Here is a 22,384-nt window from a genome sequence, read left to right on the forward strand (position 1 = left end):
CTCCATCCCCAGTAAGGGGCATGCAGGAGGCAGCCAATGGATGATGTTTCTCTCTCATCATGTATCTCTCCCTCTCCCTTCCTCTCTCTTAAAAATGTTTTTTAAGTGTTTGCTAGAGTCAAACAAGCATTACCGAGGCTGACTGGTAATTTGTGTGTGTGTGCTCTGCTGGTGTACAACAGAATACAGCCTTCATTGGTAACCTTGTCACGAATCCTTCCCTTTCAGGTCACAGCGGTTGCACAGCAGAATCAAGGGGAGGTCCCTGAACCCCAGGATATGAAAGTAGCTGAGGTTCTTTTTGATGCCGCTGATGCGAATGCTATTGAGGAGGTAAACCTCGCCTATGAGAATGTCAAGGAAGTGGATGGACTGGATGTTTCCAAAGAAGGCACAGAGGCGTGGGAGGCCGCCATGAAGAGATACGACGAGAGGATTGACAGGGTGGAGACCCGGATCACTGCTCGCCTTCGCGATCAGCTCGGCACGGCCAAGAATGCTAACGAGATGTTTAGGATTTTCTCCAGGTTCAACGCACTGTTTGTCAGGCCTCACATCCGCGGGGCCATCCGTGAATACCAGACCCAGCTAATCCAGCGCGTGAAAGACGACATCGAGTCTCTTCACGACAAGTTCAAAGTCCAGTACCCACAGAGTCAGGCGTGTAAGATGAGCCACGTGCGCGATCTGCCGCCTGTGTCTGGGTCCATCATCTGGGCGAAGCAGATTGACAGACAGCTGACCGCCTACATGAAGCGTGTGGAGGACGTCCTGGGCAAGGGCTGGGAGAACCACGTGGAGGGGCAGAAGCTGAAGCAGGATGGCGACAGTTTCCGCATGAAGCTCAACACCCAAGAAATATTTGACGACTGGGCCCGGAAGGTGCAGCAGCGGAACCTGGGCGTCTCGGGGCGCATCTTCACCATCGAAAGTACCCGGGTTCGTGGCCGATCCGGGAACGTCCTCAAGCTTAAGGTCAACTTCCTCCCCGAGATTATCACACTTTCAAAAGAGGTTCGAAACCTCAAGTGGCTTGGTTTCCGAGTCCCTCTGGCGATTGTGAACAAGGCTCATCAAGCCAACCAGCTCTACCCGTTTGCCATCTCCCTGATTGAGAGCGTGCGCACCTACGAGCGCACCTGTGAGAAGGTGGAGGAACGGAACACCATCTCTCTGCTGGTGGCCGGCCTGAAGAAGGAGGTGCAGGCCCTGATCGCAGAGGGCATCGCCTTGGTGTGGGAGTCCTACAAACTCGACCCGTACGTGCAGCGGCTGGCGGAGACTGTCTTCAACTTCCAGGAAAAGGTGTGTTCCGGGCAGTCCTCCCGTGGCCAGGACAGCTGGCTCACCATGTTGGTCTCCCGTAGCTGCGGGATTGAAACAGGAGACGTGGGAGCTGAAAGGGAGAAAGGGCCACTGGGCTGTTTGACGGGATGAGGGCTTCAGGGGGGCCCCTGAATAACTAACACCTGAGTCTAGAAATCAGTGGAGAGATGACCGGCACAGGAGTCGAAGAGCGAAACGAGAGCTTTGTTCCTGATAAAGCTGCCTGGAGAGGTGCTTGCTGTCGCTCCACCCTGTCCTAGACTTCCGCCCCGGCCCCTGCGCAGCTGGCCAGTGTAGGTCCTGCGCCTGCCACCGCAAGCAGGCCAGAGTGCGTGCGTCTGGTGCACGCTGGCTCCCGAGGAGAGGACGGAAGCGAGTGGAGCCCATCTTACTTCTGCTCCCAGTCTTATCAAGCAGAGGCCTTCCCTCCCGTGAGCAGGAGGGAGGGGCAAGCTGACAGTCTCCATACATTTCCCTTCCCTCTCACCCAGTAGGATTAGCTGTTTATGGAAAAACTTCTCTGCCTCGAGCATTTGTCAATTGAGAAGAATGTACGTAAAAATTAAGGGATGGAGTGAGTAGATGTTTTAAATATTAAATATACTTCCCTTTAGGTGGATGATCTGCTGATTATTGAAGAAAAAATAGACCTGGAAGTGCGTTCCCTGGAGACCTGTCTGTACGATCACAAGACTTTCTCAGAGATCCTGAACAGGGTCCAGAAAGCTGTGGACGACCTGAACCTGCACTCGTACTCCAACCTGCCCATCTGGGTCAACAAGCTGGACATGGAGGTGAGGCTGGGCACTGAATGGGTCCTCACTGACATGGAGGTGAGGCGGAGAGACAGAGACACACATCGATTGGTTGCCTCCCACACACGAGATCGATCCTGCAACCGAGATACGTGCCCTTGATGGGCATCTAACCCGGGACCCTTCAGTCCATGGGCCAATGCTCTATCCGTTGTACCAAACCAGCTAGGCCTTTCCTTCACTTATTTTTTTCTTTTCTTTTATTTCATTGATCAGCTGCCTCCTGCACACCCCACACTGTGACCTCCTGGTTCATAGGTTGATGTTCAACCACTGAGCTACGCCAGCCGGGCATGCTTTCCTTCCCTTTTAAAAAGGGTAAATCAGTGGCGGTGTATTCACACAAAGGGAGACCAACAGAGGGAAAGCTGACAAAGCCCACTCTACTGAGTCCACTGACAGTCTCAGCCTTCCTCACAGTCGCCCTCACAGCATCCCAGGTGGTCCTGTGGCCAAGGCCGACTTTTCACAAAGACACACAGGCGTCCTGTTCGCAGAAACTTACTTGTCTCATTCTAGGTCAGAGAGAAGATTTTGTTCTTTACTTGTAACAGAAAGTGGTCAACATGGAGGGTGATAGATGTTGATCAGACTATCGTGATCATTTTGCAACATATACAAATATCTAATCACTAGTGGCCCGGTGCATGGATTCATGCTCATTGAAAGGAAATTAATTAGAAGGTGGCTGGCAGGGCGGGACTAGGCAAGATGGGCTGGACATGCCCTGGAGCCAACCTCCCCGGGTCCCACCCCGGCCAGCCACACCTGGGGCAGTGCTGCAGCTCAAAGGGCGTCTCTGGAGTGAGCGGAGTCCCTCCAGCAGATGGGATCCCTTGGCCTGGCCTGCGGGGATTAGGCTAAAACCGGCTCTCCAACATCCCCCAAGGGGTCCCAGATTGCAAGAGAGCGGTTCTTGGGTTCTCACCGAGAACCACTGCTGCCAAGTCACTGCAGCTCAGCAGCTCCTGTGTTGAGCGTCTGCCCCCTGGTGGTCATTGCGCGTCATAGCTACCTATCAGGTGGTTGGATGGTCACTTAGCCTTTTACATATACAGATTATGCCATGCCTGAAACTAATGTAACATTATGTGACAATAATACCTCAACAATAAGAAAAAGAAAATGGTTTAATTTTCAAATTACAGTTTTCTAGTTTTATCTCTGAGGCGACCAGGAAAACACTTTTGTTTTGTGAGTTTTCTATTATATTAAACAGTATCAGGACCTTAGTTGCATATCTGAGTCTGTGTTACTCTCCTTACCACATGTATTGGCGACTCGGCCCTCAGTGGGACAACACAGTGAGCCTAATGGAGACAGTTACCTGAGGCTGGGAGGAAGCGCCAGAAGCGAGACTCAGAATAGAGGGAGGATGGTTACAATTAACTCTTTATCTTTGACCTAAAGCCTCTGTTTTCTTTTTTTTTTTCTTTTTTTTGAGTAAGGAAAGGTTTATTGATCAAGAAGGCGCCTCTTCTTTCTATTTAATGTGCTCGGTCAGCTCCAGTTTAGAAGACTCACTGTTCTGCAACACTGCTTTCTCTGCAGATTGAAAGAATACTGGGTGTCCGCCTGCAAGCTGGCCTCAGAGCTTGGACCCAGGTGCTTCTTGGACAAGCTGAAGATAAATCAGAAGTTGACATGGACACAGACGCGCCACAAGTTAGTCACAAGCCTGGTGGAGAGCCAAAGATCAAGGTGAGTGTTTCCCAGAGCATCCCATGCAAGTAAATAAACCTCTGCCCTGAAACGTACCAATGAAAAAGCCTCTCACCATGGAAACCTGACAGACATTACCTCACCCGGTGACCCAGGCCAGCATCCCCCATGATGTTGTGTGGGACCGTGTGCGGTGTGATCAGAGGGTGCCTCGCCCCCAGGATCTCGTCCAAATCACTCCGTTGCCTTGAGGGTCATTGGCACAATGCCTGACCAGTGCCCAGGTCAGGAGAGGGAGACGGGAGACTGGGAAGAGTCGTGGGATGGGCTCTGGACGAGAGCCTGCACATGTGACAGCCTGTGTTCCAGGTTGGGGTGCTGGGTCAGTGTTAACTTCTTTGCTGTGGTCATTGTGCCATGGCCGGCTTCACGTCAGAGCAGGCTGGTGAAGGGCGCTTGGGAACTTCCTGCTTTCTTGGTGACTCTCCTGAAAGTCTAAACTTAGTTTCATTTTTAACAAATGAAAAATGTACACAGAAAAAAATAACCCTCTGCTTTCCAAGCACACGTGCAAGAAATCATTTCAGGGACTGAACGTAATCTCCAAGTGGATGTTCAGGCTATGACACTGACCCGTCCCTGTCTTTACACGAATCTGAGTGGGAAGTGCATGGATGAGTCGGTAATAGCTCGGTGGTCACACCCTGGACACAGTCTGTCTCTAAGCGCCAGTTCACATTCCTGTGACAACGTGGTTAGTGGATCCTAGCAAGCTTTCTGGAAAATTCTGTTAATTCAAACTGTGCTAATAGGCCCTGCCCCCTGATGTGGGAGGTGGTCGGAGAGATGCGCACCTCACAGGAATTTCCTAAGTGCCGTGTTGTTTTATGTAGTTTGTGTAATTATCAGTAAGAAAGGTATCACAAATCAGAAGCGTAAAAGAATTGCAAGTAAAACTCTGACCTAGGGAAACATTTGGTTTTTTTTTTCCTTCCCAGACTTTACCTTCTCAGTTTTTTTTCTCTTAATGCTTGAAAAATGTTTTCACTTTTGAATATTATGGGTATTTATCCCCAGAGCATATTTTTTAACATACAGTGGGGCCTTGACTTACGAGTTTAATTCATTCCATGACGGAGCTTGTAACTCAAATTACTCGTATGTCAAATCAAAAAGTGAACGAGTGAGACACCTGATGCTGGGCTGATGTTGTGGCGTTCACTGTGACGTTCGCTGCGCCAACTAGCGATGGGGTATCTGAAGCTGGCTCGTAACCCGAATTTTAGCTCGCAACTCAAATCAAAAAATCGGCCGAGAGACTGCTCGTATCTCGAAAAACTCGTTAGTCGGGACACTCATAAGTCAAGGCCCTACTGTACTGAGATTCAGGAAAGCAAATGAGTGTGTCCAAGTGATAGAGTCAGGTGGAGATGGGGCAGGAGTTCCTGACCAGCTCCCAGCACCAGCAGGTGGCACAGGCAGACCTGCCTCAGTGAGCAGGAGCCCAACCACGAATGCCAGCTCATGTCCCTGCTGCAGCCGGCTGGGCTCAGGTGCACGGCCCAGCAGGTGGTGCCTCATTGAGCACCCAGGCATGGGGGACCTTCAGGAGGTTCAACCTGCCCTCCGACTTGCATCCCTGGGGAGGGCCCAGACCGCAAGCGTGGCACTGCAGAAGATCATGGTTCAGTGGGAAGCAGTTTAGTAACTTAGAGAAAGGGTGATGCATCAAAACCATTCTGTTGAAGCAGATCGCGGAGTAAGACATGAAATCTTTGCTTTTCAGAATGTCGTTCACGAGCTCAGAATAACCAATCAGGTCATCTACTTGAACCCGCCCATCGAAGAGTGCAGGTACAAGCTGTATCAGGAGATGTTTGCCTGGAAGATGATCGTGCTGTCCCTCCCCAGGATCCAGAGTCAGAGGTACCAGGTGAGCCTCCTGGCCAGGCCGCCCAGTCTCTGCAACCACCTCTCCCCGGTCTCCTTAAATACAACTCTTGGTGTCTTTTCAACTCCCGGTCTCAGGCCCTGCTCTCTAAGGGGAGAAGCCTGTGTGCCTGACTTTTCTCGAAGTAGTTACTTTTCCCAGTCGTTGCGTTTGCAGCTCAGGTCTCAGTGGCTCTTAGAAAGTCCCTCCATGAACTTGGGGGAATTTTACTTCCTGCTTCTTTCCCCCACCCCCACTTTTTATTATGGGAGTTGGCAAACATCCGCACAAGTCGGGGGAATTTATATCACCTTGCTTTATTTACCAACACGTGGCCAATTTTGTTTCATTTGCATTCCCCTGCACACACCCTACCAGATTATTTTAAGACAACTCCCATAGAGCAAAGGAACACTCTACCGACCACTTGGTCCCGTCTGGGCCTCTGGGAACAGGACTGGTGCTGTCAGATAAGCAGCTCCCACAGCCTCTGCTCTGACAGGCTGTCTAGAGCGTAGTGGTCCTCTTAGGAAGTGTATCTCTTTCCTTAACTTTGAACACAAACTCAGTTTTTCAGAGATTTTTCTGCAGTAGCAGCTGCCTGTGGGCTCACAGTCTCGGCAGTGTGGGCCCAAATGTGGCGACGTGCACCTGGGGGGAATGTGCTGTGGGTGGTGCCTGCCCCTCGGGTCTGTGCCTGTGTTTCCCCTGCCTCTCGCCAGCACACGTGTGTTTGCAGTTCTCCTATTTGTCTCACCTGGAACGCACTAACGCCAGCCCCTCTTGAGCACTGATCCCCGCACCTTGTGGCCCAGCAGTTCCTCCCTCTCTTCTCAGTTTTCCTGTCAGTGAATAAACTTGACCTCGTCCCCCTCCAGCCACCTAATTTCCCTGCTCCTCTTGGCAAACATGGAAGAGCTGCCTTCATGGCTGCTCCTGGGCCGCTGCCCCTCAGGCGTGGTTGATCTCTTCCTTTTATTGGCTTGACGAATTAAATGTAAGTAGGCTTCTGTCACTTGTGACTGGTAAGTAGATGTTGTCCCTTAAATGCCATTTTTATCATGGGCTGGTCTTTCAGTTCATTTTTACTGAGAGGTGCCCCTGAGATGAGCAGTGTTGCACACGTGCGTTCATCTCCGGCTTTGCTTGGTCAGGTGGGCGTACATTACGAACTGACGGAAGAGGAGAAGTTCTATCGGAATGCTTTGACACGGATGCCGGATGGCCCCGTGGCCCTGGAAGAGTCCTACTCTGCAGTCATGGGCATCGTAACTGAAGTCGAGCAGTACGTCAAGGTAAGAAGCTCCCAATTTCCATCTTAGACACTTAGGAGCATGAGATATAATGACTAGGAGGCTAAAAGGTCCTGACTAAATGTAATATGATTCAGTAGATATTTGCTATTTTAATGCAAAGAAAAATATTGGGCAAATCTTACGAGGTATTATCATTTTGGAGGATTGTAAATTTTATTAATTTTTTAAAATATAGTTTTATTGATTTCAGAGAGGAATGGAGAGGGAGGGAGAGAGAGACAGAAACATCGATTATGAGAGAGAATCATTGATTGGCTGCCCACACTGGGCATGTGCCCTGACCAGGAATCTAACTGTGACCTCCTGGTTTATAGGTCAACGCTCAACCACTGAGCCAAGCTGGCTGGGCAGATTTTATTCTTTTTTTCTTTTTTTTTAATATATATTTTATTGGTTTTTTACAGAGAAGAGGGAAGAGAGATAGAGAGTTAGAAACATTGATGAGAGAGAAACATCAATCAGCTGCCTCCTGCACACCCCCTACTGGGGATGTGCCCGCAACCAAGGTACATGCCCTTGACTGGAATTAAACCTGGGACCCTTCAGTCCGCAGGCTGATGCTCCATCCACTGAGCCAAACCAGTTAGGGTGATTTTATTCTTTTTTGATGTGAAAGTTCTGGGAATTTTTTTTAATGGTAGTGAATGAACATGAACCTTTTTAACAGAACATGAAGATGTGTATCAACATTCTACAGAATGAAAGGCCAAACTGTAGTCTGACTATGTTCTTGTCTGCAGGTTTGGCTCCAGTACCAGTGCTTGTGGGATATGCAGGCCGAGAACATCTATAACAGACTCGGGGAAGACCTCAACAAGTGGCAAGCTCTCTTGGTTCAGATAAGGAAGGCCAGAGGGACCTTTGACAACGCGGAAACCAAGAAAGAGTTTGGGCCCGTGGTCATAGATTATGGCAAGGTGAGCCCTGCTGGCTTGTTGAAAGGTGCCGGTCACTCTAAAGGCGGCCTCTGGGTCTGGCTGAAATGGAGTGGGACTGCAGCATGCCTCTGAGGCGGACGCTCTGTCTTGTGCTCGCTCACTGCAGGTGCAGTCCAAGGTGAACTTGAAGTACGACTCCTGGCATAAGGAGGTTCTCAGCAAGTTTGGGCAGATGCTTGGATCCAACATGACAGAATTCCACACGCAGATCTCCAAGGTGAGGGGATGGGACCTGTCGGCGCAGGGGTCTGCGGGTTGATCTCGGCTCCAGCTGAGCGCTGTGCTCTCTCGCAGTCTCGCCAAGAGCTGGAGCAGCACTCGGTGGACACCGCCAGCACCTCGGACGCAGTCACCTTCATCACCTACGTGCAGTCTTTGAAACGGAAGATCAAGCAGTTTGAGAAGCAAGTTGAGGTGAGTGAGTTCTAGGAGTAGTTAAAATTCTCACCGAGGGCTCTGACTCACCACCAGCCCTTGAGGCGCGGCCACCGGTCACCTGTATTGTCACCACCTGATGTGCTTGTTAATGTGCACATGTGGCATCCAGGCATCTGCATTTTAGAGAGCTCTGCGGGGGTTTCCTCTACGCACTGAGGTCTGAGAACCACTGGCTGTTGATCTTCAAGTCATCAAACTTGAATTTCCTTTTTATAATTTGGGAGGGGGTGGGGTGGAGCAGCATGCAGAGGCCCTCTCCAGGGCCTTCGGGATGCAGCTAGGTACGTAGCTGGACTGCCAGGGAGGCTCTCGGGGCACTGCCTCTGATCACAGCACCCAGGTGACCGCACACTCGGGGCGGGAGGCTTCTGGAGAAGGGCAAACGTATTGATGTTTTATATTCTGTTGCCACTGTGACTTCTCTACCATAGACCCTGACGGTAGTTTATTGTTATTATTGTCATGGAAGCAAAAATTTAATTTACTTCTTATCTCTCAAAGCTCTACCGCAATGGTCAGCGCTTGCTGGAAAAGCAGAGGTTCCAGTTCCCACCCTCCTGGCTTTATATTGACAACATCGAGGGCGAGTGGGGGGCCTTCAATGACATCATGCGGCGGAAGGACTCTGCCATTCAGCAGCAGGTGGCAAACCTGCAGATGAAGATCGTCCAGGAGGACCGGGCCGTGGAGAGCCGCACCACCGACCTGCTGACCGACTGGGAGAAGACCAAGCCCGTCACGGTGAGTCTGGCCCTGAGAACCCGTAGCCAGCAGCGTGATCTGGTGTCCGTCTTCAGACTAAAAGGCCTGGCCCTGGCTCTGCTTTCTGATGATGAAGACTTTTTCTTTTGTCATGAAGAAAGCAAAACTTAACAGATAGGACGGTTGGAAACTTGAGCGCCAACTTCCATCTCTTGACCCAGAACCCCTCCCTCGTGACAGTCCCTTCAGTCAGGAGATGGTTTTAAAAATTTTCTGTTCTTACATTATCCTCTGAAACAAACTCAAAAATTGGAATTTAATTTCTCGTGGACACAGGCCGAGCCTCATGCTGCTGCAGGCTCTCTGTCTCTGTCATCGACGTCGCAGTTAGTAACTGTCTGTACCCAAGAGGAACTGCCATCTCCGGTCCTCTTGGCTCATCCAGTATTTGTCGAGTTCCCCCTGTGTTCCAGGCGTCCTGTGGGCATCGGGATATAGCAGTGAACAGAAAGACAGGAGCCTCCCTCTCGGAGCCACACTCCCAGGGGAGAGACGGATGATAAATCCGGGCAAGGAAGCATGTACTTATTCTTGGTGCTATGTGCTGTGGGAAGGTGGGCCCATGGGAGAGGGTGTGGGTGGTGTGCTGCTGTCAGGGGAGGTGCCATCTGCGGGGACCCCAGACGAGGGGAGCTGGCAAGTCCCGCAGGCGCCTGAGGGGCAAGGGTTCCAGGCCGAGGGGAGCGCATGTGAGGCTGGGTGAGGATCACGATGGAGATGAAATCTCACTCGTTTGGGAATGTAATGTGTGTAAGCACAGACAGGAAGGGTGTTAGTGCCCTGAATGTTAGCCTGGTCTCGTGAGGATACAGGTTTTCCACAGCAGGCCTGCCTGGTGGCCGGGGTGGCCTCCCACCATCCATCAGGCAGGGCCCTGCCTGCTCTCAACCCTGTCCCAGCGGATGGGCCCGGACGTCCTTATTTGTGTTTGACTTTGGTTCGGGAGCCCTGGTTCTGAGGACTCTGCAGAATGCTGGTTCCAGTGAGGGAGTGAGCACTGGTCACCAACACCTGAATGGCTCTGCCCGTCACCTTGCTGGTGATGTGTCGTAGTCAGGACTGTAACGGACGTTTTAGTCATTCCCAAGGTCATTAACGTGGAAGGAAGTGTGTGGAGGGTGCAAATGCTGAGCGGAGGCCGTCCCAGGGAGAGCGACGCATGGTTTCTCGGGCTTCTCTCAGGAGCCGATGGGACAGCTGCCTGTCGGGGAGGGTGTGCTGCAGGCCCCTCAGATCCAGTGTCCCCAGGTCAATCTTCTCTCCCGTCCCCCAGGGCACGTCGTGAGCTCATGGCTGAACTGAGAGGCGTTCCACCTTCCTTCCTTACATTTTTATTTGTCAGATGTGGGTGTAAGCATGGCACTCAGAACTGTAACCACAAGTGTCCAGGACTCCAGCAGGCCCCCTGCCCCCCTTGGAGCCGCAGCGTCCATCTGTCCTGGACACAGCCTGCAACTCCCTGCTCTGTCCGCTTTTAGGGCAATCTCCGCCCGGAGGAGGCGCTGCAGGCTCTCACCATCTACGAGGGCAAGTTCGGCAGGCTGAAGGACGACCGGGAGAAGTGTGCGAAGGCCAAGGAGGCGCTGGAACTGACGGACACGGGACTCCTGAGCGGCAGCGAAGAGCGCGTCCAGGTACGAGCCACTGCGGAGAGGCTGGGACGCGGCTCCTCGTCCTGACTCTGCCCCTGACCCGCTGCATCCTGACACGGTCTGTTTCCAGTCTCACTGCCTTACTGTTCTTACTCACAGGTGGCCCTGGAGGAATTACAGGACCTCAAGGGCGTTTGGTCAGAACTCTCCAAGGTCTGGGAGCAGATTGATCAGATGAAGGAGCAGCCGTGGGTGTCGGTGCAGCCTCGGAAGGTACATCTCAGTAGTGTCTGTGTGTGCCTGCAGGCCCTGGGAGTTACAGGTTTCCTTAGAGACCCCCCAACAAGGAGCTCACAGGAACTCACCTAACCCCTGTGTGTCATGTGCACCGCTCATCCACCTAATCTAACGTTTCTTTTACAACCATCTTTAACACGGAGAAGAATGCTGGCTAACTGGGGATCATGGTTTTTCTCACGACAGCTTCGGCAGAATTTGGATGGCCTCCTGAACCAGCTGAAAAACTTCCCCGCCCGCTTGCGGCAGTACGCATCCTACGAGTTCGTCCAGCGGCTCCTGAAAGGCTACCTAAAGGTGGGTGACGGGCGCTGCAGTCGGGGGGGGGGGGGGGGGGCCACTGGGAAGCGCTGCCCCGGGTGACCTGCTGGCTCTCCGCAGATCAACATGCTGGTGATCGAGCTGAAGTCCGAGGCCCTGAAGGATCGCCACTGGAAGCAGCTGATGAAGAGACTGCACGTGAACTGGGTGGTGTCGGAGCTCACCCTCGGGCAGATCTGGGACGTCGACCTGCAGAAGAACGAAGCCATCGTGAAGGATGTGCTGCTCGTGGCGCAGGGGGAGATGGCGTTGGAGGAGTTTTTGAAGCAGGTGAATTCCGGGACCGGCCGCACCTCCGTGTCACGTTTCAGGCTGCCGTGTAGCCTCGCGCCGTGTAACAACGGAGCCCCATCCGGGATCCTCTGTCCCTGTCACACGGTTGCCGTGCAGGTGAGTGCCCACACAGTGATGACCTGCGTCTCTGGTTTTGGTGCAGATAAGAGAAGTGTGGAACACGTACGAGTTAGACTTGGTTAACTACCAGAACAAGTGTCGCTTGATTCGAGGCTGGGACGACCTCTTCAACAAGGTCAAAGAGCACATCAACAGTGTCTCCGCCATGAAGCTGTCTCCGTACTACAAGGTACCGTGTGGGGAACGTCCCCTCCCCTCAGGCTTCCCCTGCTCTGGCCCTGCAGTGCCTCGGAGGCAGTCCTGGCCTGCTGGTGCATGAGCCAGGTAACCGGGCGGGTCTCGCCCTGCATTCTCGGTGAGGCTGCGTGTCTGCTGGGAATGGGAGTGAGTGGTTGAGCTCTTCCTTCCATCTGCCCACCAGGTTTTCGAGGAGGACGCCCTGAGCTGGGAAGACAAGCTGAATCGCATCATGGCCCTCTTTGACGTGTGGATCGACGTGCAGAGGCGCTGGGTCTACCTGGAAGGCATCTTCACGGGCAGCGCAGATATCAAGCACCTGCTGCCCGTGGAAACCCAGCGGTTCCAGAGGTAGGGCCTCCCCATGGGTGAGGCGGGCTGGGAGCCACTCCTCACACCAAGGCTGACCTCGGCTTCCACCCGACTTGTAGCATCAGCACGGAGTTCTTGGCGCTCATGAAAAAAGTATCCAAGTCTCCCCTGGTGATGGATGTTCTCAACATCCAGGGGGTGCAGAGGTCCCTGGAGAGGCTGGCAGACCTGCTGGGGAAGATCCAGAAAGCACTGGGCGAGTACCTGGAAAGGGAGCGGTCATCTTTCCCCAGGTAAGCCTTCCGCTGTGCTGCTGCCGGCCCTCCCCTCCCTCTGGGCCTGTGGCAGTCACTTTAATGTCAAGGGTTTTGTCACCGATCATCCATTTAATCAGTACTATTTCCCTTTCATGCACTGATTCCTAAGTGCAACAGATAATCCTTAATTTCCTACATGGATTTGTTTACTAGGCTTCCTTTAACCTTCTCCACCTTCCAGGCAGCTTGCATCACTTACAGATTTAGTTCTGGTTATTTTCTAAGTGGCATCGCTTTTCTGAATAATGTACTTAGCGTAAATCAGACAGGTTTTTAAAAATTGGGTTTGTGAAATAAGGTGCGTGATGTCAGATTTATTGAATTCCTCTTTGGTGTCTTATTAGGTGAGGGTGGACGTTTGCTGGGGGAAGGGGAGTTTGGGTGTGACCAGTCCAGGCTGAGGCTGGACAGCACCTGCAGTCTGGCCTTGTGCCCTGGTTCCCCTTATTTGTTTCTGTGTAACATCTGAGGAATACGGATGCTGTTTCCATTCTAGGTTCTATTTTGTGGGTGACGAGGATTTGCTTGAAATCATTGGAAACAGCAAGAATGTCGCTAAGTTACAGAAGCACTTCAAGAAGATGTTCGCCGGCGTTTCCAGCATCATCCTGAACGAGGACAACTCTGTTGTCCTGGGCATTTCATCCCGAGAAGGAGAGGAGGTAGTTCGCTGGGGCCTGCCTCTTAGAAAGCTTCTCTCCCGTTTTTGCACACCTTAATTCTTAGATTTCACTTATTTCAGGTTATATTTAAAACTCCCGTGTCAATTACCGAGCATCCCAAAATCAACGAGTGGCTCACGCTGGTGGAGAAGGAGATGAGAGTCACATTGGCCAAGCTCCTGGCTGAGTCTGTGACGGAGGTTGAGATTTTTGGTAAAGCCACTTCAATCGACCCCAATACCTACATCACTTGGATCGATAAATACCAGGTAACACAGTGTAGACGTGGGGTGGGCTATAGGTGAGGGCAGGCTGATCTCTAAAACAACCCTCTTGGACCTTGTGTCTCGTGTCTTTCAGGCCCAGCTTGTGGTTTTGTCGGCCCAGATAGCCTGGTCTGAAAATGTGGAGACAGCCCTGAGCAGCACGGGTGGAAACGGGGACGCAGCAACCCTGCAGTCAGTGCTGAGCAACGTGGAGGTCACCCTCAACGTGCTGGCCGACTCGGTCCTCATGGAGCAGCCCCCGCTGCGCCGGCGGAAGCTGGAGCACTTGGTCAGTCCCGTGCCCGACTCATTCCCTCCCTGTTCGGCTCCGTGCCTTCAACTCAGGCAGTTGAATCCTTTCTGGAAAATTTTCTTTTTGCACTAGGGAGAACAGTAGTTAGCAGACGGATATGCCCTGGAATGGGTATAGGGCTCTGTGTCCCCCCCCTGAAAATAATCTGGGTGGAGCACAGGGGTTATATATGCGACATCCTCCTGGTGAAAGGGAAGTGGTGCCCTTGACCTGAGTCTTGCACTCCTCGTCTCCTTTCAAGGAGGCGCGGAGGCAGTCGGCAGGCCCGGTGAGGTGGGCAGGGCTCTGCACCCCCAGTGCAGCAGAGAGACGGCTGGGACAGGGACAGCTGTTCTCCCGATGGGGTGTATGCTGGTTGCAGAGTTCGTACTTAGCAGGTGTTTCGTGTTTGTTGCCGCTTTTGACTCTAATCACACTGATGACCAGCGTTTCTGAAAGTGAATTAGCACCTGGGAGTGTAGTGAAGACAAACTCAGCTCTGCGTGTCGGTCTCCCCAATAATCCACACGCCCAGAGGGCACAGCACTGCTCAGCCATGACGAGCTCTCGCGCTCTCTCTGCAGATTACAGAGCTGGTTCACCAGAGAGACGTCACCCGGGCCCTGATCAAAAGCAAGATCGACAACAGCAAGTCTTTCGAATGGCTCCGCCAGATGCGGTTTTACTTCGACCCCAAGCAGACGGACGTGTTACAGCAGCTGTCCATCCAGATGGCAAACGCCAAGTTTAACTATGGCTTTGAGTACCTGGGAGTCCAGGACAAGCTGGTGCAGACGCCCCTCACTGACCGCTGCTACCTGACCATGACGCAAGCCCTGGAGGCCAGGCTGGGCGGGTCCCCGTTTGGTAAGTGACTCCACCATCCTGGACGTCATTTTAAAGATTGAATGATTTCAGTGTATTTAAATCATCATATATATTTCCTAATCACGTGGCTACTGTGTTCTAAAAACTAAATTTGTCTTCATTTTTTACATTTGTTTTTTAAAACGAATTGCTTTTTACAGTTGTCTTAACGATATAGCTGAGTCCCACTGAGTGATGGACTCAGGCACTGAGTCGCCTTCTTCCTGTAACAGGGCCTGCTGGGACCGGGAAGACCGAGTCTGTCAAGGCCCTTGGCCATCAGCTGGGACGCTTTGTTTTGGTTTTCAATTGTGACGAAACCTTTGATTTCCAGGTGAGCAGCTTTGTGGGGTCCACACAAAATTGGATGGCCTGAGAGGGTCAGGTGGGGATACCGTGCTTGCGCCTCTCAAAGCTGACGTCCTTGTTGCCCAGCGGGGCCTCCGAGGCCTTTGGGGACGGGAGCTTTCGGTCCCCACCTGTGCTTCAACATTGAGCTTCATGTTTTCAGAGTCCCCTCATTAGTGCAGCATACCGCCTTTCTTAAAGAAGGGGTCCTAAATGCAGGTTATGCAGAAAGTTCTTTAAGCCCTGGATGGCTTGGCTCAGTGGATAGAGCGTTGGCCTGCGGACTGAATGTTCCCGGGTTCGATTCCAGTCAAGGGCACATGCCTGGGTTGCGGGCTCGATCCCCAGTGTGGGGTATGCAGGAGGCAGCCGATCAATGATTCCCCCTCATCATTGATGTTTCTATCTCTCTCTTCCTCTCCATTCCTCTCTGAAATAAAAAAAAAAAAAAATATATATATATATATATATATATATATATATATATATATTAAAAGAAATGTTTTAAGCAACAGAAAGTGTAAAATACAAATGACAGCTTTGTCATTAGGACTTGGGCACAAGAGGAAAAGGTGTGAGGGCCCCTCTGTCCACTAAGGACCCCTCTTGTTGAAGAAGCTCTTGCTGTGGCAGGCGGGCCCTCGCCTCACTGTGAGCCTGATTACATCTTCACAGCCACCTTGGGCGGGAGGTGCTCTTAGTCCCACGTAGGAGATGAGCAGACGTGGGTTCCCAGATGGCGCTTGCCCAGGACCGGGTCGGACAGGTCACCGCAGGCAGGATTTGAGCCAGCGCCGCGGCAGCTGGTTTTAGCGCCCTTGTTGCTGTTTCAGGCGATGGGACGCATCTTTGTGGGCCTTTGCCAAGTGGGAGCGTGGGGCTGCTTTGACGAGTTCAACCGCCTGGAGGAGCGGATGCTGTCGGCCGTGTCCCAGCAGGTGCAGTGCATCCAGGAAGCGCTGCGGGAGCACTCCAACCCCAACTTCGATAAGAGTAAGGCTTCCCTCCTCCACGGCCTCTCGGAATGTGGGTGGAATGCCACTGGGGACGGCTTTGATCAGAAGTGAGGGAGCATTTCATTCGCTCCAGGACTCACTGTTGCAGGCAGGGTGCAGATGGAAGGGAAGCCCGGGGCATCTCCGCATCAGCAGTTTGCACGGCTTGTCCCAGAGAAGCCCAACCCGAGCATCCCCGTGCCCCTCCCACAGCGTGTGCCTTTGTGAACCCTGGGTGCTCCCCCTCCCTCCCCGGAGCCAGCCTTCCTCGCCACCTGTCTGGCCAGGGTTCCGCAGAGCTTGGGGAATGAGGTCAGATAGGAGCGCCTGCAGAGAGCTCCGAGGGCTGCATCACTGCGAAGGGAGAGGCACATCAGGATGAGTGCACCCACATGGCAATGTTGGGTAGTTCCTGTGCACAGTTAACTTGCAGAGTTTCCTTTTATCCCAGAATAACAGTAACTTGTCCTATGAAACAATGTCCAGACCTCCTACATAAAGCAAGTAGAATCAGCGAAATCAGTACCTGGAGCAGGTGCATGCCACCCCGCAGGCTCAGTGTGGGGTGTTTTTAACGATCCTCAGAAAGGGTAACTCATGACCGAAGCCAGCCAGTCGTGTCACTTGGGTTGGTTTCATTTCTGCAACCATCCTTAGACTGCATCGCTAGCTGAGCGTTGGCCTGTGACACACGGTGTCGCACACCTAGAGCAGGGCTTTCTGCCTGGGGTCAGTCTGTTCCATAGTTGGACACGTCCGTGGGTGAGGTGTGGGGAGATGGTGCCTGCAGAGAGGCCTCGAGCGGCTCCCTGCAGCCCTGGGCTGTGCGCTTCGAGGCCAGCAGGGAAATGGTGCTTTGTAATTTTAGAGAGATTTTTATGTAGTTTTTGGACATCGTGAGTCTTGATGTTCTCCCCCAATTTTCAGCCTCTGCCCCCATTACTTGTGAGCTGCTGAACAAACAAGTCAAGGTGAGCCCGGACATGGCCATCTTCATCACCATGAACCCTGGCTACGCGGGCAGGTCCAACCTCCCAGACAACTTGAAGAAGCTGTTCCGGAGTTTGGCCATGACCAAGCCCGACCGGCAGCTGATTGCCCAGGTCATGCTGTACTCACAGGGCTTCCGCACGGCCGAAGTCCTTGCCAACAAGATCGTCCCCTTCTTTAAGTGAGTGACTCAGTGATTCATAATCGCATTTCTAGCTGGTGCCCAACGTGCCCATTTCAAGTTTACCTCCAATTACGGTGCATCTTGAATAGTATTCTCACGTTTCCTGACTCGGCACTTGTTACGTAAGTGCACGGTTTTTAGAAGACGCTTTCTTTTCTAGGCTGTGTGATGAGCAGCTCTCTTCTCAGAGCCATTATGACTTTGGGCTTCGAGCTTTGAAGAGTGTGCTGGTGAGTGCAGGTAACGTGAAGAGAGAGAGGATTCAGAAGATAAAGAGGGAGAAGGAAGAACGAGGCGAAGTAGTGGATGAAGGAGAGATTGCAGAAAATCTACCTGAACAGGAGGTTTGTCCACATGTCCTCTCAGCCACTGAAACCTTGGGCACTGGTTAAACTTTCCTTCCACATTGAACCACATGGGAGCACTCGGTGCGATCACTGCAGGGGCGGTGGGGCGGGGGAGGCGGGGTGGCGACGTTCACAGGGTGCGTGGCTGTGAGGGGCTCAGCCAGATGTGCAGTGCAACATGCTCGCCCCTTCTCCCACGCAGATTCTGATCCAGAGCGTCTGTGAGACGATGGTGCCAAAGCTGGTGGCCGAAGACATCCCGCTGCTCTTCAGTCTCCTGTCGGACGTGTTCCCTGGCGTCCAGTACCACCGCGGGGAGATGACCGCACTGCGGGAGGAGCTGAAGAAAGTGTGTCAGGAGATGTATCTGACGTATGGAGACGGGGAAGAAGTTGGCGGAATGTGGGTTGAAAAGGTACCTGGGGTTGTTCTGTTGGTGGGGTGGCTGCAGCCATGACAACTGCGGGACGCCGCACACGAGGACATTAGAGCTGTCAAAGGCCAGGCCTGCTGGTTTATGGCTTGTCCCCACGCCTGTGTGGACGTTTTTCCTTTGGCTTTTTTTTTTTTAGATTTATGTTTATTGATTTTGAGAGAGAGAGAGAGAACAATGATTACCTTCCTCCTGCATGTCTGGGCCTGACAGGGACTGAGCTGCAACCCAGGCACATTAGGACTGAGCCTTTCGGTTTACGGGACCAGGCCCAACCCACTGAGCCACACCCACCAGGACTGTACTTTTTTCTTAACTTAAATGTAGAGAGAGCAAAACTTACCTGAGAATTTTACTTACGTGAGATAGTTCATTCTCTGAAAATGCTGGTTAAGGGCATGATTTACAACAGAAAATGTTTACGCCAATGAGAGTTTTATTTACAAGACAGCGTAAGTCTCTAACCAACTCATGGCTGACATACTGCATTGGCCTCTTCCCTTCCTCTGGGAGGCTCACATGAGGAAAAGTACGCATGCGCCTGAGCGCACTGTCTGCATTGAACACCCGTGGGCTCCCCTCCTGGGGGGTGGGGGGGCTTTGGTGTCTGTCAGGCAACTGGGTCAGCGTCTCCCATTCCACTGGCTCCCACCTTCCTGACTCACCAAAGGGCTCTCCACAGTGTAGTCACAACCCTTGTGAAAGTTTTGCAGGTGTGGCCTGTGTGACCTATCTCTGGTTAAAAAGTTACAGTGCTGCCCTAGCTGGTTTGGCTCAGTGGATAGAGCGTTGGCCTGTGGACTGAAGGGTCCTGGGTTCGATTCCAGTCAAGGGCACATGCCAGGTTGCAGGCTTGATCCCCAGTAGGGGGCTTGCAAGAGGCAGCCGATCAATGATTCTCTCTCATTGATGTTTCTATCTCTTTCTCCCTCTTCCTTTCTCGGAATTCAATTAAAAAAATATTTTTAAAAAAAGAAAAAAGTTTCAGTGTTGCCCTGGCCAGGTGGCTCAGATGGTTGGAGCATCATCTCGTAAAACAAAAGGTTGTTGGTTCCATTCCCGGTCGGGGCACATGGAGGCAACCCATTGATGTCTGTCTGTCTGTCTCTCTCTCTCTCTCATCTCCCCCCTCCCCCCTCTGAAAAAATATCCTCTGGTGAGGATTAAAAAAAAGAAAGTTCTAGTACGTGCCTTTAAGAAGCCACACCGAACATTTCTTGCTGTTGACACGGGAAGTGGCTGGAGAAGCTCGCTCCTCTCTCTGGAAGGTCACGTGCTGTGTGTCTGCCCGCAGGTCCTCCAGCTCTACCAGATCACCCAGATCAACCACGGCCTGATGATGGTGGGGCCCTCGGGGAGCGGGAAGAGCATGGCCTGGCGCGTTCTTCTCAAGGCTTTGGAGAGACTCGAGGGAGTGGAAGGCGTGGCCCACATCATCGACCCCAAAGCCATCAGCAAAGACCACCTGTACGGGACCCTGGACCCCAACACCAGGGAATGGACCGATGGGCTGTTCACACATGTCCTGAGAAAGTAAGTCGCTCGGTCAGTGAGTCCCAGTGGGACCTGGCGCTCTGCAGCCCAAGTCTGAGCCTAGTTGCACAGTCGGCTGAGAAACCATCACAGGGCGAGCATGTAAAAGCTAACCCCAGTGAGTCCCAGCTGTGACCCTCCCACAGGATCATCGACAACGTGCGGGGCGAGCTGCAGAAGCGCCAGTGGGTCATCTTCGATGGCGACGTGGACCCGGAGTGGGTAGAGAACCTGAACTCGGTGCTGGATGACAACAAGCTCCTGACTCTGCCCAACGGCGAGCGCCTCAGCCTCCCGCCCAATGTAGGCACTTCCTCCGTCCCATCCCGTCCCAACCGCAGACCGAGTGCCCGCAGAGCCCGGCCCTGGAGACGCTTCCGGGGGGAGCAGCTGGTTGTGCAGATACCTCTCAGTCAGCCTGCACGCTGGGTATTCACGCCCAGGGCTAGTGAGAAGCGTCTCACAGGGCTTACACGTAACTCTCCACGATCTGAATATTTAGCACATTCAGCTCGTCCTACAACCCCGTGAGTGGGGTTGGAGGTAGGGTTACTGTATGTGAGAAGGTGGCACCTGAGGGATTCAGATAGCAACGCTGTCATGGCCGTCCCTGGAGGTGAGCATTGGATCGGGCCCTGAACACACCGCCTGCAGACGTGGAAACCTGGGCAGGCCTGGCGGGGGTTCACGTTCATTCTTGACCCAGCGTTTTTGGAGCCATTGTGTGCGGCCCGTTCTAGATGCTGAGTGTGCAGGAATAAAGAGCATGGACAGAACCCTTGTAGTCCTGGGGCTCACAGTCCCTGGGAAGACAGATGGGCAGGAGAAGAGGCGATGGTGTGAGCAGAAAGGATGCTGGGAGAGGGCGGGCGGTGTTGGTGGCAGGTGGAGGCTGCCCTGTTGGCTGGGGCGGCCAAGGTGTCACTGGGAAGGTGGGTCTTAGTAAGGATGGAGGGGTGAGAGGAGCCTTCTGGGCATTCTGGGTGAAGGGACAGATGGCAGGAGACGTGGCAGGTGCTGCTGTGTGCGAGGGAAGCAAGGGGCAGCAGCTGGCGTGGAAGAACGAGGAGAGAAGGCAGTGAGATCACAGAGGACATGGGCCTCTGGGTCCTTGTGAGGACTGAGCCTGCCCGCCGGGTGAGCTGGAAGCATGGGAGAGTCTGGACAGTGTCACTGTTGGTTGCCAAAGACCCCTCTGGCTGCTGGTTGGAGGACAGGCTGGGAGCAAGGGGACCTTTAGAGGCTGCCTGGTACCAGGCAGAGCCGTGGGGGTGGGTCGGAAGCGAAGGTGTAGGGAGTGGCCGATGGACCACCAGAGGCGGGTGTGAGAAAGGAGCAGAGCATGACCGAGGTGCTTGGCCGCAGCAGCTGTGCCCACTCAGACGCGTGTCTGGATTTGACTAGTCGGGTGTTTTCTCAGAGCGCATTGTCCAGTAGAGTCTCTGTTGTCGGAGAGGGCTTGCTCTCCCAGAGGCAGGTGAGCACCGAGGGCGGTGCTCTGGAGTCTGGGCATCTGGTTTGATCTCGGCCTCACCATCTGGTGGCTGTGGGACCTGGGAAAGCCCCAGCCCATCTGTAACGTGGAGACGCTGTGCGCCTGCCCCGGGCACTGGTGAGGGCCGAGCGGGTTCCAGCCGGGAGCATGGGCCACGATGAGCAGGGGTGCTCACTGCTGGCGTCCCCTTCCCGGAGCCGTGGCTTCTCCAAGGGCCCATTGATATTTTTTCTTTTTAACTAAGTGCAGAAAAATTGGATAGAAATCACTCTTTCAGGGCATACATAGGAAAGAGAACTTTAACATCCAGGTTTCTACCAAACCTGCATCGTTCAACCTGCTTGGTGTTTTCCCTCCAGGTGCGAATCATGTTTGAAGTGCAGGACCTGAAGTACGCCACCCTGGCCACGGTGTCGCGCTGCGGCATGGTCTGGTTCAGTGAGGACGTGCTCAGCACAGACATGATCTTCAACAACTTCCTGGCCCGGCTGCGCAGCATCCCCCTGGACGAAGGGGAGGACGAGGCCCAGCGCCGGCGCAAGGGCAAGGAGGACGAGGGGGAGGAGGCTGCGTCCCCGATGCTGCAGGTAGGCACCGCGAGCTCGGGTCCGAGGGTTGTGTCTCTCCCCCCGTCCCATGCACATACATGCGTGCGCACGTACACACACACTGCGGAAGCCAGGCAGGCACTCTCTTGAGGTTTGTGTTACACCTGCCCCTGAGGAAGCCCAGCCACTGCAGCTGCCAAAGCTAAGGCACGCGGGAGAGCGTGTAGAGCCCTCTGCTTCCTTCCCGCATAGACTGATGGGCGTCTGCCCTTTCACGTTGCTGGAGGGAACCAGTGTTCCCAGAAAACATGATTTTTGAGAACCATCAGGATGAAGGGATGAGGATTGGTCATTTGAGCTCATCCTTCATTTTTTAATCCAAAATATACTCTCCCGAGATCAAGTGACCCGCCCGGGCCTAGATTAGAAGTGCTTGAAAGTGCCCAGGCTCTTGAAATGAGTTACGCGGCATTTCCTTCCTCTCGCAGATCCAAAGGGACGCGGCAACCATCATGCAGCCGTACTTCACGTCCAACGGCCTGGTCACCAAGGCCCTGGAGCACGCCTTCAAGCTGGAGCACATCATGGACCTGACCCGCCTGCGCTGCCTGGGCTCCCTCTTCTCCATGCTGCACCAGGCCTGCCGCAACGTGGCCCAGTACAACGCCAACCACCCCGACTTCCCCATGCAAATCGAGCAGCTGGAGCGCTACATCCAGGTCAGGGCAACTGCGTGCCCTGCGTGTGCTCTGAGCGTCCAGGAGCCACTCTCAGGGTTAATGTTGCATGGACGTCTGCTTTGTTGTT

General features: G+C 53.3%; 1 protein-coding gene across 1 annotated transcript in view; it reads left to right on the forward strand.

The window, feature by feature from the left end:
• The window catches only part of LOC139009174 (cytoplasmic dynein 1 heavy chain 1), a 66,803-nt gene that overhangs the window by 16,839 nt on the left and 27,580 nt on the right, over positions 1 to 22,384 (forward strand). Inside the window, exons 8-36 of the mRNA XM_070413248.1 lie at positions 229 to 1,305; positions 1,941 to 2,120; positions 3,693 to 3,842; positions 5,590 to 5,736; positions 6,888 to 7,028; positions 7,790 to 7,966; positions 8,094 to 8,204; positions 8,282 to 8,401; positions 8,927 to 9,166; positions 10,666 to 10,821; positions 10,939 to 11,052; positions 11,263 to 11,373; positions 11,458 to 11,667; positions 11,834 to 11,980; positions 12,173 to 12,339; positions 12,420 to 12,593; positions 13,114 to 13,279; positions 13,360 to 13,548; positions 13,640 to 13,834; positions 14,422 to 14,704; positions 14,938 to 15,038; positions 15,886 to 16,045; positions 16,975 to 17,218; positions 17,382 to 17,565; positions 17,771 to 17,983; positions 19,296 to 19,534; positions 19,681 to 19,837; positions 21,389 to 21,616; positions 22,066 to 22,296. Of these exons, the coding sequence (XP_070269349.1) occupies positions 229 to 1,305; positions 1,941 to 2,120; positions 3,693 to 3,842; positions 5,590 to 5,736; positions 6,888 to 7,028; positions 7,790 to 7,966; positions 8,094 to 8,204; positions 8,282 to 8,401; positions 8,927 to 9,166; positions 10,666 to 10,821; positions 10,939 to 11,052; positions 11,263 to 11,373; positions 11,458 to 11,667; positions 11,834 to 11,980; positions 12,173 to 12,339; positions 12,420 to 12,593; positions 13,114 to 13,279; positions 13,360 to 13,548; positions 13,640 to 13,834; positions 14,422 to 14,704; positions 14,938 to 15,038; positions 15,886 to 16,045; positions 16,975 to 17,218; positions 17,382 to 17,565; positions 17,771 to 17,983; positions 19,296 to 19,534; positions 19,681 to 19,837; positions 21,389 to 21,616; positions 22,066 to 22,296 (6,012 nt within the window). The remainder of the gene's footprint in view (positions 1 to 228; positions 1,306 to 1,940; positions 2,121 to 3,692; positions 3,843 to 5,589; positions 5,737 to 6,887; positions 7,029 to 7,789; positions 7,967 to 8,093; positions 8,205 to 8,281; positions 8,402 to 8,926; positions 9,167 to 10,665; positions 10,822 to 10,938; positions 11,053 to 11,262; positions 11,374 to 11,457; positions 11,668 to 11,833; positions 11,981 to 12,172; positions 12,340 to 12,419; positions 12,594 to 13,113; positions 13,280 to 13,359; positions 13,549 to 13,639; positions 13,835 to 14,421; positions 14,705 to 14,937; positions 15,039 to 15,885; positions 16,046 to 16,974; positions 17,219 to 17,381; positions 17,566 to 17,770; positions 17,984 to 19,295; positions 19,535 to 19,680; positions 19,838 to 21,388; positions 21,617 to 22,065; positions 22,297 to 22,384) is intronic.

This window comes from Myotis yumanensis, unplaced genomic scaffold, assembly GCF_028538775.1.
Source record: "Myotis yumanensis isolate MYYU_CA2020_CCGP unplaced genomic scaffold, mMyoYum1.0.hap1 SCAF_1, whole genome shotgun sequence".
Taxonomy (NCBI): domain Eukaryota; kingdom Metazoa; phylum Chordata; class Mammalia; order Chiroptera; family Vespertilionidae; genus Myotis; species Myotis yumanensis.